Genomic DNA, 12,959 nt, shown 5'->3' with positions numbered 1-12,959 from the left:
TTGCAGGGGGCCCAATCGGGGCCCAGGCAACAGAGGTAATCCATCAGCAGTCGGCCCACTCAAGCTACACCCCGATGGTGACGCGGCCGAGCTGACTATAAAAGGCAGAGCTGCCACTGAATAAACTCAGTGTCGAATACACTCTACTGGTCTGTGTGTCTGTCTTCTGTGGATTCGAGCCACAGCCTGAGGGATATTATCAAGAGCTATAACCTAGCTGTGGCAACCTCGCTACAGTATCCTATATCAAAAAGCTGTTATCAGTGGAAGGGAAATTTGTCTCATGAAATAGTTCTATTTGTCTCCTAATAAACTCAGAAGTCTGTCCTTTTCAACAAGGTGGCATTAAGACACCATCAGTACAAATTTTCCTGCTTTTCTACTATTGCAGTAGTTAAGGTTAATGGTGAGTGGTCTGATAATAGCCTCACTGAGTATTCCATTTTTAATCACTCTGCTTCTTAACTGTGCAGATGTTAAGAATAAATCAATCCTTGTATGTGAGCCATGGACCCTTTAGTAGAACAAATGGTCTGTCTGAGGGATTGAGTTGCCTTCAGATATCAATCAGATTTAATTCCTTCATAAATGATAGTGTTGCTGTTACAGCTTTTGTCCTTGTTAAGGTTCTTACTGTTTATCCAGTATCAGATCCAAACAGAAATTAGTGTGTCCTGTCGTTTCCCCCCCACCCCGACCAATATATTTTGTCTATCCTCTGCTGCTTTTAAAAAGATATCCTTCATAAAGGTTTCATCATCGTAGTTTGGAGCGTAAATATTCATAAACGTCTAGGATTCTGCATTTATTTTACAACGTGCCACTGAAAACCTTCCAGCTTGGTCAATTGATATATCTTCTATTTATTACTGGTACATTTTTATTGATTAATATCATTACTCCTTCAGAAAGATGATGATATTATTTAATCCACCCATCCTCTTTTTAATTTAGCATGCTTCAATTAAGTAAGATGAGTTTGCTGCAGGAAAACCACATCCGCTTTTAATTATTTAAGTGTGCATAGACCCTTTTTCTTTTCACCTGTGCATTTAGTCTATTAACATTAACATTCTATCCATACCAGTTCTTCAACAATAAAACTTTTTTGATTATTGAAGTAATACAGAGATCTTTCCCCTTTAACAAACATAACTAATGCCCCTGCTCTGGTGGTGAGATTAACAAAAAATCCGAGAAGCCCATGAGAAAAGCCTTCAAAATCTTCCGATTTATTTGAAAAAAAATTTTAATTAAAATTTAAAAAAATATATAAAAAGAACCCCTCACTTTAGTGCCAATATTGCAGAACTGCTCCTCTCCCAGCACCATTATCCCCCTTAGACCGGCGACTCCACCCTGCTACTATTTTTACCAAGTTCTCGTTCTTTCTTGAGCTTTCTGTTCAAATTTCTATAACATTTAACAATAAATACGAGATGGTTCAAAAAAAAATACTTTTTACCTAGAACCATTGTAAACATTCTTCTTAATCTTCTTGTTTAATATCTTTAATATTTTTGTAATATTCATAAAATTCTTCTACTTCTTACTTAGTCTTGATTAAACATTGATTGCCATCCGTTACTTTGACCCTCATAGTTGCAGGATATATCATAGAGTATTTTGTATTCTTTGACCGCAATTGCATTTTTACATGATCAAACTCCTTCCTTTGCTTAATCAAAGTTGGGCTAAAGTCTTGAAAGAATAACAACTTTCCACCATCGATCTCAAGCGGGCCATTGTGTTGCTTAGCATAATCAAATGCTAGTCCCAAAACTGCTTTCCATTCCCGGTAACACAAAAGTCTTACCAGGACCAGCTGTGGTAGCTGTTTGACAGATCTTCTGGGTCCGATGAGCCCTTTCTATTTGTACTTTTCCCTTGAATTTATTTTCTCTCCACGCTCATGGGATGCAAGCTCACCGGGTCTCTCCTTTCGGTCCCTTTCTTCAAACCAATAATCTGACCATTATGGAGTCTGCTAAAATTCTTCACGTAGTCGACCTTGTCCAGTATAGCTTGTTTATCCGTGTCCCATTTCTTCACGTCCACCTCAAACCACAACCACGAGACTGGGAGTCCCACCCAAGAAGGCAGAGTCGGTGGAGGAGGGAGCTGCGGAGGAAAAATTAGTCAGAAAAGAAAGAAAACCCATAGAAGAAAATGGCAACCAACACTGCAAGTGGGGTGGGGGGAGGAGAGAGAGAAAGGGTCACGGCGCAAAGAGAAGCCGGCAACCCCTTGTCATCTGAGGATGAAGCTACCACAGGCACCAGATTAAGGCAGAAGCATCAAGAGGGAGGACTCTTATTTATGGGCTGTTCCTGGGGATGCAGAAGTCAGGCATCCAGAACAGCTAGAAGACCATCAACTTGGTGAAAGACGCACTTTGTTCTGCCTGAAACCTGTTGGACTTCAGTACATGGAGACGTCAGTGCAGAAATGCTACCATCTAGGACATTCCAGACTTCAGGATTCCGTGCTGAGGGACTCACTGAGGTTTGGCACAGCCAATGCAAGGGTGCTGTTGGGAAGGATCACAGTCAAGAGTCTTTCCATTACCATGCATTGAGGGGCTGAGACCGAGGGGGAAGCCACTCAAACAATGGGGGAGTAACAACAAGGTGCCATTATGATGGAAAAGTTGTAAATAGAAATTAATATAACAAGGCACAGTGATGGAAATGTATGTATACGAAACTAAGGGTGCAGAGAAAGTTCGAACAGTTTTCTTTTTGTAAATAATTTGTTGTGAATAAAGTCAATTTTTGGTAATAAAAAAGATTATTCCTTTCCTATACAGATGTTGCTCAACCTGCTGAATCTTTAGCAGTTTGGTTCTTAATACATAGAACATTTCACCACAATAGAGGTGGCCCACATGATATTTGGTGAAAGCAGAGACACTGACTGCATTTAAGTGTTTACATGAGCACCTACATCATTCTCCCAGCTACTCCCGTTGGGAGAGGGATGCAGAAGTATCTGAGTCAGAACCATCAGGCTGAGAAACAGCTTCTTCCTTCGGGCAGTGAGACAGCTGAATGACTGATAAACTGCTCATACAATCCCTCGGAGAACCTACTATTATTTAACAATATTTATTTATTTTTATATATGTACTGCTTAAAAATAATTTGTAAATACAAGTGCTATGTCTTTATATGTGCTTTTATACCGAGGACAAAAAACATTGTTTCATCCAGTTGTACTTGTACAGTTAGATGATAATAATAAACTTAAACATCTTGGCACTAAAGGCCAAGTGCTGAAAGATGGGTTTGATGTGGATCAAGATGGATGTGGAAGACCTAATGGCCTGATTCCATGCTGTAATTTCTGAAATTAATCATCTCAAAGATGCACTTTCACTTTTCTGAAAGCTCAGCAGGAAGCCACACGAACAGGTGTCTCTCTCTCTTTGTTCCCACTTATCTGCATCTTTCTGTCGGGTATGCACAATTCTATGGGCTTTGAGTTTTTGGGGAATTGCGCCTATTTTTCCATACCCACTGGGTTGGAATCACTTCTCAGACCAGAAGATGGCTCTCTAAGATTTAAAAACATGTTTTAATTTCTAGAAATGTCTGTGGAGGCTGGCTGCTTGATAGACTTCATGATAACAAAGAAAATTTCACAAAAAAAGTTAATTCGATTGGGACATTTCTTTTTCAATAATGAGTCTTTCCAATTGTAGCAGCCCTCTTCTCTTCAGTTTATTTGTCCCTATTAAAATGAGATTCAGCATAAAACTCATTTTAAAATAGCATTTCTAATAAGATCAATCTTTTGTTCCCTGTCCGTTATTTACAGACCATGAAAGAGCGGGAACTGCTTTAAAACTTAGTCAGTGGTAGTTTTAAGGAGCGGGTGGAAAAGTTTGAAGAAGGGGTTCCAGAGCTTGGGCAGGGGTGGGGGGTGCTTGGCAGCTGAAGGCATAGTTACCAGTGGAGGAAGTGATTAATTATGACACACTTAACATACCAGAACTGGATTAGCACATGAATGTATAATGGTGAAGGGATGGTAAGTTTGTGCAGCAGGAAAGTGGTGCTCATGTAGCCATCATTTTATTTAATGTTGCAGCAGACACGAGACCAAATGTCTATCTCCTGCTTCAGACTCTTGTGTTTATTGCAGCTGTTTTTTAATGCACATTTTATTTTTTAAAAAAAACTATTTGCTTATCACTGGATATTTGCAGCCCCTTTATTATTCCTGTTGCGGGCGTTCTTCCTGTTCACTTTTGTCATTTACCCACGTGCATGCCTGTTGCAATGACTCCAGTTCTTTCTGTAGCTCTGATCGTGGCACCTTTGGCACAAGCTAAGCCTTCTTCAAAAGAAATGCTCCAAAATCTCTCTCTGACAAAGGGCCTCAAATATACCAAGGGATACCACTGCCAGTTTCAAAGCAAACAGAACTATTGTCATTTCTATGACAAAGTAGTAATAAACCTCTCTGAATGCTACAGTTGTCAGCTTTAGCCATGCAGGTAGCAGCCATGTCTGAAATGGAAAAGTTATTACTTGAAGATTTAATGCATAGATCAAAGCTGTCTTTGTTAGAGAGGCACAAAAAGAGACAAGATCAACCTGACATTGTTTAATAGTACTGTTAAACCTAAATTTGATCTGCCCTGAGGGTGGTGAATCTATGGAATTCATTGCACATTGAAGCAGTGGAGGCTACCTCAGTAATATTTAAGACCAGGCTGGAAAGATTTTTACATAGTAAAGGAATTAAGGGATATGGGGAAAGGCAGGAAGGTGGAGATGAGCTGATCATCAGATTAGCCATGATCTCAGACAGGCTGGATGGCTGCCTCCTGCTCCTAATTCTTGTGTTAGGCGTTTGTTATTCATCCTGGGCAGAGTTTATCCTTCAAACATTTGCTGAATATGCTGTGTGAATTGACATGCTTCTTGTATTGTAATAATGATTTTGTTGGAATACTGAATTGGCAATATTATCTCCATGGTATGTTCTGATGTCACCAATGGTGCTATAAAACTGCAATTACTTTTGTTCACTGATTAATATTGTTGACTATCTTTACTTTTTAGGCTGTCTGGTTTGGGTGTGACGTAGGGAAACAATTTTGCAGCAAGTTGGGAATCAATGATCTCAATATGTAAGTATATGATTGTGAAACAAAGTTGTGTTGTATGGATTAAAATAGCACAACCTGTGATATGCCCAGCAGGTAGGCTGCGTGAATGGTGAGATGAGGGTAAGGGGTATCATTCAAATGGTTTATAGCAGAAACTGCCAGTTGTGATTATGGACAGGGAAGGCAAGTTACCTGGAATTACAGAATTTAATATTGAACCTGGAAGGATGCAGCGCTACCAGAAGCCTCCATTGGACCTATGCGTAAGAGTGGTAGAAGCCATTGACGGATAGATCGGTATTGGGAATAGGGTAGAGAATTAAAGTGGCAGGCAACAGTAAGCTCAAGGGTACACTGCGTGAAATGAATATGGATGTTCCTCAAAGTGGTCACTCAATGTGAATTTTATTTCTCCATCGTAGAGACCACATTGAGCACCATATATGCTTCATTGGATTGGAAGGCCATGTTAATCACTGTTTCATTTGGAAAGATTCTAGAGTTCCTGGAAGATGGAGAAAATGCTAAGAGAAGAGTGATTGATGAGGATGAAAGAGTGGACCAAGAATCCTGAAGGGATCATTACATTTGAAACACTGAAAGGGAAGGGAAGATGTTTGAGGTGGTGGACTATTGTTGTTGATGCTGGCCAGAATTCTCAAGGATGATCCACTGAATGTGGAGGCTGGCTGGTTGGTTGGAAGTTGAGGACCAAGACAACTCTCTCCTTGATTGATCAGGAGAGGAATTGAGAGCAGAAATGAACAAATATTTGACTTCCTATCAGCACACATCTATTTCATTTGTCCTAAATTAGTGAGGTTATGGGCATTACTATTTGGTCACAAAATCTTTTGCAATATTTTCAATTTCTATATTGTCAGCCTTGTGTGGAAAGCTTTTTCTTAAAATCCAGGGGATTGAATTTGACTTGAAACAGTAACTACAACATTTGTTATAAAGCATCCAGCATCTCCAAATTTTATTTGTACATGTATTCCTTAAATAATGGAACTGTATTTCTCATTTAAAGCTCATCATAACTTCCTTGAAGAACATAAAACTAAGATTATAATTCCACATATACCAGTGGAAATAAGTTTCCAGCCTCTATCCCTTCATAATTTACATCTCTCTAAATTCTTCTCTCAGCGAATATAGTCCCATACAACTCGATCTCTCATAGGTTAACCCCCTCAACCTTGAAATCAACCTAGTGAACTTCTTCTGCATTGCCTCTTCTGCAAAGCCGGTAGGTATATACAGCCATTCCCTGACATACATCTGAATTTAATTCTGACTGACCGGTTGGATCTTGCAAAGGATGTGTCGGACGTATGTTAGCATGTTGTCCTCACACTGATCCCACTTGCGCGAGCTCTCCCAACAGCCTGTACAGCATTCTTTTCATTCTGAGAACTGAGAGAGGTGCTGTGATGTACACAATGCCAGGATATCGTCTTGATGGTTACAATTGTATGCACACAGCCATTAGCATTGGTGGACATACCACCAAGTGTAATTTTTATATTTGTATATAATTTTTTTAATTCATAGTTTGTTTGGTTGTATGTAGGGATGGTCGTAAGTCGCATAGGTCGTAAGTAGGGGAGCCGCTGTATTTTCTCAAGTAAAGAGACCAGAATTGGACATAGTACTCCAGATGCAGACTCACCAGTACCCTGTACAATTGCAGCAGAACCTTTAATGTTTAAATTTAATCCTTCTGGCAAAGAAAGCCAACATTCCATTTGCCTTCTTGATACCTGTTGCACCTGCAAACCAGCCTTTTGTGATTCATGCAAAAGTCCTCCCAAGTCCCTCTGCACAACAGCATGTTGCAATCTTTCACTAATTAAATAGTAATACCATCTAGTTTTTTTTCTCTTTCAAAGTGAATGTCCTCTCATTTACCAACATTATAATTCAACTTCCCACTCACCTTGTCTATCTATATCTTTCTTTTGCACTCTTTGCATCCTGTGCACAACTTGTTCTTTACAGGAGGAGCATACAAACTCTAGCACCAAAGATCTGCTGTCTGGCACTTTAAAGCAGTGGCTTTACTATCTATGACGCTGCTTTTTATAATATTCCCTGATCTAAGTAATAAATTAAGGATTTGAAATAGGAAAAAAGGAAATTTAATTTAAAAATTTCAATTTTAATCAAGCAAAATCTTGGTTTCAATTATGTTTTGATGCAAACATGAACTTTTGTACTTTTGTAACACCAACTAAGTGAAGGTTTTGCAGCTAGAAACAATATGACAAAAAATTGTGAATTTTTTTCAGTTAAAATGTTCCTTTTGTCATTTCAAAAGAAATTGAAGTTTTCTAGCTACAAATGCTCACTTCATAGGTGTAAAGTTATGAATATTATCAGTTTTAGTGGAAATATTAGTTGGGACAAGTTCTGTCTCTGTGATTAATGGAATAAAATTTAGTTAATGTATCACAAATTAATGCACAGCACTAATCAGTCCAATTTCTCAGCTTAAAACCTTTTTGAGGAAAGTATTTTTCATTATTAATGCAAGTTCTGCTCAGGATGAACATTATTGCCTGTTAAGTCTGAGCAAGTGCAAATGAATATTATTTGTTAGCACTAGCTCCAGAAGGATATCTTGGTGTTAAAGAAAAGGAGTAGTTGTCTATAGCTATCAGAAACAGACCAGGAATGGAAAAAAAGACTAATAGATGGCAAAATTCAAAGACATCATTTAAAAAAAACTGTTCCAAGCATCTCAAGGAAGATTGAATATTTTGCAGCATGAACCGAGAACTACTGTTTGGAGTGGCTCTGAGGAATTTGAGTAAAGCAGAAAGGCTGATGTTTGGTGAATCAATGATGACCCATGCTATGGTTCTAACTGGTTTCTCTGAAAAGGTAAGTTGCACTCAGTGGTTAGCTGCTCCTTGCAGATTTTGTTGGTGCATATGACTGGATTCATCCAGCAGCCTTTGATTTGTCTTGATGTTGTAAAAGCCACAATTGTGCACACAATTAAATGCATTGTTCAATCAGAAGTTGAGATGTAATTTTTGCAGTCTGGCTCTTCATGTCGCTGCTGTGTATTTTCAGTTTCACAGAAGCAGGTGTGGCCATTTAAGTTTGCAAGCATCGATGTGCCCATAATATATGAAGTGCACAATGTGAAGCTGAGACTTGAGCAAGCCATTTTTTTCATTTTGTGACATTATAAAGTTTAAATATATTCAAAATGGCTCTGTATGCCTTTATAATTTGTGCATTATAAACTTAATTGATTTCTAATGTGGAGGAAGGATTATTTAATTTTGATGCATTTCCATTCTTCTGGAAAGAATCTTGGATTCCCAGTTACTGTTATCTGCATATGGATTTGGGATTTAAAAAAAAAATAATTGCAGTTAGCTTAATATAACACTTCATATTACTGATTCATAATTACAGTGCCAAGTTGTGTAATCCTCATCCTGCCTAGTTCTTGACAGCAACATTGGAGAGGAAATAGTGAGGCACAATGTAAAATGTTTTGAAATAAAGGCCTTAGAAAAAAATGAAAATTTAAATAGGTTACTGTCTTTCATTAATTACTAAACCAGTTACGAGAAAAATAAACTTCAAAGATCATTCATAAATTTTATGACTATTTGGAAATCTCATTCTCAATACAGGTACACAATCCTTTATCTGGAACCATTGCGGGGCAGTGTGTTCCGAATTTCGGATTTTTCTGGATTTCAGAACAAAAGCCAGCTGCCCCAGATTTAAGCCCACCCAAATTGTGCTGCTGTATCTACCCCCACCCCCTTCCAGTCGCACTGCTGGTCTCCTTGCCCGTCTGACTCGCGCTGCTGGTCCCTCACCCGTCTGACTCGCGCTGTCATCTCTCTCTCCCTACTTGCTGGATTTTGGAGCTTTCCGGATTTTAGATGTTCGGATAAAGGATTGTGCACTGTACAATGTTGCAACAGTGGCAGCCATGTTACCATATTGCCATTTCAATCAAATTTCTTCAAGTCTATTGCAAAGTGCCTATTGCACTGACTTAACAGATCTTCCTTAAAATGATTGTGAGATAACTTCAGAAGCTGAGAATCTACTGCTCTCCTTTGCAGACAAATTTTTATAAATAAAATCATGACTAGTTAGTGAGTGAGTGTAGATTGAAAATTAGACAGCCCTTTCAAGACAGAAGTTGGTAAACACTTGCTCAGTCATAATATGCTACAAGTTTGGAAACCATTTTCAAAAATGGTCAATTTATTAACTTTTAATCTGTGATTGACAGATTTCTGAAGATTTTAGGTTTTGATCTATTAAGGTCACAAGACGGTCAAGACCTTGGTGAATGGCAACACAGGACTTGGGACTACTCTCAGTGCTCCAAGTATTTGCTTCTTGTTCTTCACCGATCAATTAGATCACGATGATTTGTTGTTCTTCAGAGAGCCAATAATACAATGATTTTCTAAATTCCTCCACATCCTGAATTTTTCTGACTCTTTGAAAACTTTCTGACTGATTCCTATGTAAAACCCATCTTCTTTTCAGACCGCACTGCAAAATCCAGAGAATTAAAATTTTTAAAAAATGTATTGAACATTTCCAAGTTGTTCAGGGTAGATTTGCAGACCCAGATTTTTTTTGTGGGTCTGCGTAATCAAATTTGGGATTAAATTAAATGGCGTGATAACCTTTCATCGCTTTGCTTACAAGTATTAACCTCTGCTTTTAAAAAAAGGATGAGAATTCTGAAGACTCTTAACACACAGAGAAAAAGAAAATGAATTTGTCTTAGATGAGCGATTCCTATTTTCAAATAGCATCCTGTTAGGACTCCTCAAGCCCCTCCCCCACTCCACTTCTATGAACTCCAGCAGTTCAATGTCTAGCCAGACCAAATTTTCATATTAAGACAGCATACCCATTGGTATTAATCTTGTAAACTGCTCCTTTGAACTAGTACTAAATCATGAACATCTTTCCTTAAATAAGGAAACTAAAAATATATCTGCATTGGCAATTCATGGTTGAACATTTAATAAATTTGAAATGATAATCGAAAATGTCTGGAATTAAGTATGTGCAAGGACTTCACCATGTCCGTTGTGTCACTATAACCATTGTACCAATTCAGTTGGAACTGCCTGCTATGGCTATCATTTATGCTCCATTTAAAAGGGAATTAAACTAATCCCAGATAAGCATAAGTAAAATGTACATCCAATTAACCAGAAGCTGTTTATTTAATCTTAAATACTTGCAGAGCTCTGTCACAAAATTATAAGTCATATGAATGGTATCTTTAGATTCTAAAGGGATTATATTATCAACTATTATTGATGCTGGTTGAATCATACTTCGTGAATTATTTCCTGAATTAACTTTCTCTTCAATCACTTTGATATCCTTGTATTTGAAACTGATGTGGACATGAGGCTTTAAAAAGAAAGGCAGTTTATTGATGATAAATAACTGAAGGATTTTCATAACTGTTTCCACAGTAATGCTACAGTATAAGGCAGGTTTATTATGTTGTAAGATTTTAATCCCCAATTTTTTCATTTCTGTTTCCATTTAAGGGACAACTCTGCCACATTGATTGGAGTTATTTTCCTCTTTTGTCCCATTCTTTCTCCAGGCGTGTGTTGAAAAAATAGGTACTAGTTTGATGGAGTAAAATCATCTGAAAGGTAGATCTTGTGAATAGGATTCCTAAGTGATAACGGTGCTAAAACCTGCAAGTGTGATCAAATGGAAGCAAAGTAATTTAAGGGTATACAATGAAACAAAGATTCCATAAAATGTATTTTTGATTATATTGTGGCAGAATGTCATATAATTAAACTTCGTCTTCTGTTCACTTTGAACTGAAACGACTACAAATATGGTCACCTTCCCACATTGAGCACAAATGAAGGACTGTGAACTGTTTAGAAAACTGAGATAATTGATCACCGTTTGATACAAGAAACAAGAATTAATAAGAGTTGAAAATTATTTCTGCTATTTGTATTGTTTTGTTACAATGTTGAGTCAAAGATCAGCGATCCAATTAAGATTATAGGATCTTATGAACTAAGTGGTTCATCTCCTGCTCCATCACTCCTGTTTCCATGAAACCTGCTGATGTTTTCATTTCATTCTGGCCCCAAACCTAAGTAATACCAATCTTTTTAAAAGCTCTAAACATTTTCTGAATGTTTCAAATTTACATGGATTAAACTAAGTCTCATTTCAAACCCAAGTAGAAATACTCTGACATAACTATTACCAAGTTAATTCCATTACTGTTGGGGGTTTCAATTTTGATCTTCTGTTCAAGATTCTGTTTTGTATCATACTGGCTGTCAGGAAGTCCAAAGTAACACAATAGTTGAACAAGCAAAGTCCAAGATGAGAAAAACCTTTCTGGCAGATCTAAACTCAAATTCACTGGGTCAGTAAAGCTTCTAGTCAAAAACACTGAACGTCGCATACCTTGACAGTCACACAGTTTTCTCTATTCAGATTGAACAATTGCCGAAAGGTTTGGCCACTATTCACATTGAACAAATTCACTTACCCATTAGGTTTTTGTAAATAGGAATTGAAGTCTGTTCAACCACAAAATATTTCTGTGTGATAGTGAAATTAAATTTCACAGCCTGTGTGGCTGAAGGAGTGCTGGAGGCCAATCCATGGACACTCTGGTGTCTCTAAAGGGACTCTCTTTTGCTTCTCTTTCTTCTACTGTAAGGACTCCGGGCAATATTATTGGTGACTCTTTGTGTGCCTTATTACAGGCAAAAGAAAATTTAGTGCAATATTACATTTTCAATATTATATGACAATAAAGGGATCTTGACCGTTGATTTGCAAAGTTTGTTGGTTCAACTATAATATACAACTAGGAAAGGAGTGGAAATCACAATTTTAAAATGAGCATAAATCATACTAAAATAGTTTTAATGTTGAAATGAATCTAAAGAGAATTTAATAATTCCTTCACTATTGAAGTTGTGCTTGATGTCACGCTAAGGTAACTGTCAATTGGAATAAAATACACTTAGCATAGAAAAGTGGCACACAATTTCAAGTTATTTCCACATGCACAATGTTTATGATTCTGTTGTAAATTTGCATGTAAATCAACTGCATTATTTCTGAGCATGCTAAATAAATGCATGTTGAATAACATTGCTAAAAGTCTTGTTGATGTTTTACGCTTGTGTACTTTGGCACCAGGGCGAAAATAAAGCAGAATTTGAAAAATGGAGAGTGGAAAATTCATGGGGAGAAGAAAGTGGGAACAAAGGTAAGTTTTCACTCTAAAAACTGACCGCCTCACTTTTTGAATCCTGATAAAAGTGAGGATCTTAAAAGCAATATTGTGCTTGGATCAGGATTATCAGGAACAAAGACAATAACACGATGCTACGTTAAGTGGAAGTCCACACTGCAATCTGTGTGATGCCTTCTGCAGACTTGCATGAGAACTTTTCAAATTGTTATTTTTGGATCATTTGTACAGATCATCTGCAAAAATGATTGGCAATGGAAGTGATTTTCATTGGTGGTAATTAAATCAATATTGTTTATATTCATTTTTTTTTTAAATTGGATATTCTTAAATAATGGATCCTTTACCTTTTCCTATAAAATATTCCAAGTAAATCAAAAAAGGAGTTGTTAATTTAGCCGTATGAGCTAGTAGCTGCTTCTTTGTCCTAACTTCATTTATCTTAAGTTTTCTGAACCCTAAATCCTATGCCTGAAAACAACTCATCAATCATGGCTTTGCAGTCTGTCAACTTTAAGTGCATTTTGGATAAAGGTTCCTTTTTTTTACATTTCCTATGAAAGTTCACTT

At 37.3% G+C, this 12,959-nt stretch overlaps 1 protein-coding gene and 1 long non-coding RNA gene across 3 annotated transcripts in view; one reads left to right on the top strand and one right to left on the bottom strand.

Moving 5' to 3' along the window:
• Positions 1-12,959, top strand: part of blmh (bleomycin hydrolase) — a 59,614-nt gene that overhangs the window by 34,927 nt on the left and 11,728 nt on the right. Inside the window, exons 9-11 of the mRNA XM_069911041.1 lie at positions 5,073-5,140; positions 7,891-8,008; positions 12,335-12,404. Coding sequence (XP_069767142.1) covers positions 5,073-5,140; positions 7,891-8,008; positions 12,335-12,404 — 256 coding nt within the window. The remainder of the gene's footprint in view (positions 1-5,072; positions 5,141-7,890; positions 8,009-12,334; positions 12,405-12,959) is intronic.
• Positions 994-12,959, bottom strand: part of LOC138749550 (uncharacterized) — a 29,973-nt gene continuing 18,007 nt past the window's right edge. For both annotated transcript variants that reach the window (XR_011348741.1, XR_011348742.1), the window contains exon 3: positions 994-2,121. This is a non-coding gene — a long non-coding RNA (uncharacterized lncRNA). The remainder of the gene's footprint in view (positions 2,122-12,959) is intronic.

The sequence above is a fragment of the Narcine bancroftii genome, chromosome 14, assembly GCF_036971445.1.
Source record: "Narcine bancroftii isolate sNarBan1 chromosome 14, sNarBan1.hap1, whole genome shotgun sequence".
NCBI lineage: Eukaryota > Metazoa > Chordata > Chondrichthyes > Torpediniformes > Narcinidae > Narcine > Narcine bancroftii.
Note: the sequence above shows the minus strand (reverse complement) of the source record. Positions and strands in the feature narration are given on the sequence as shown.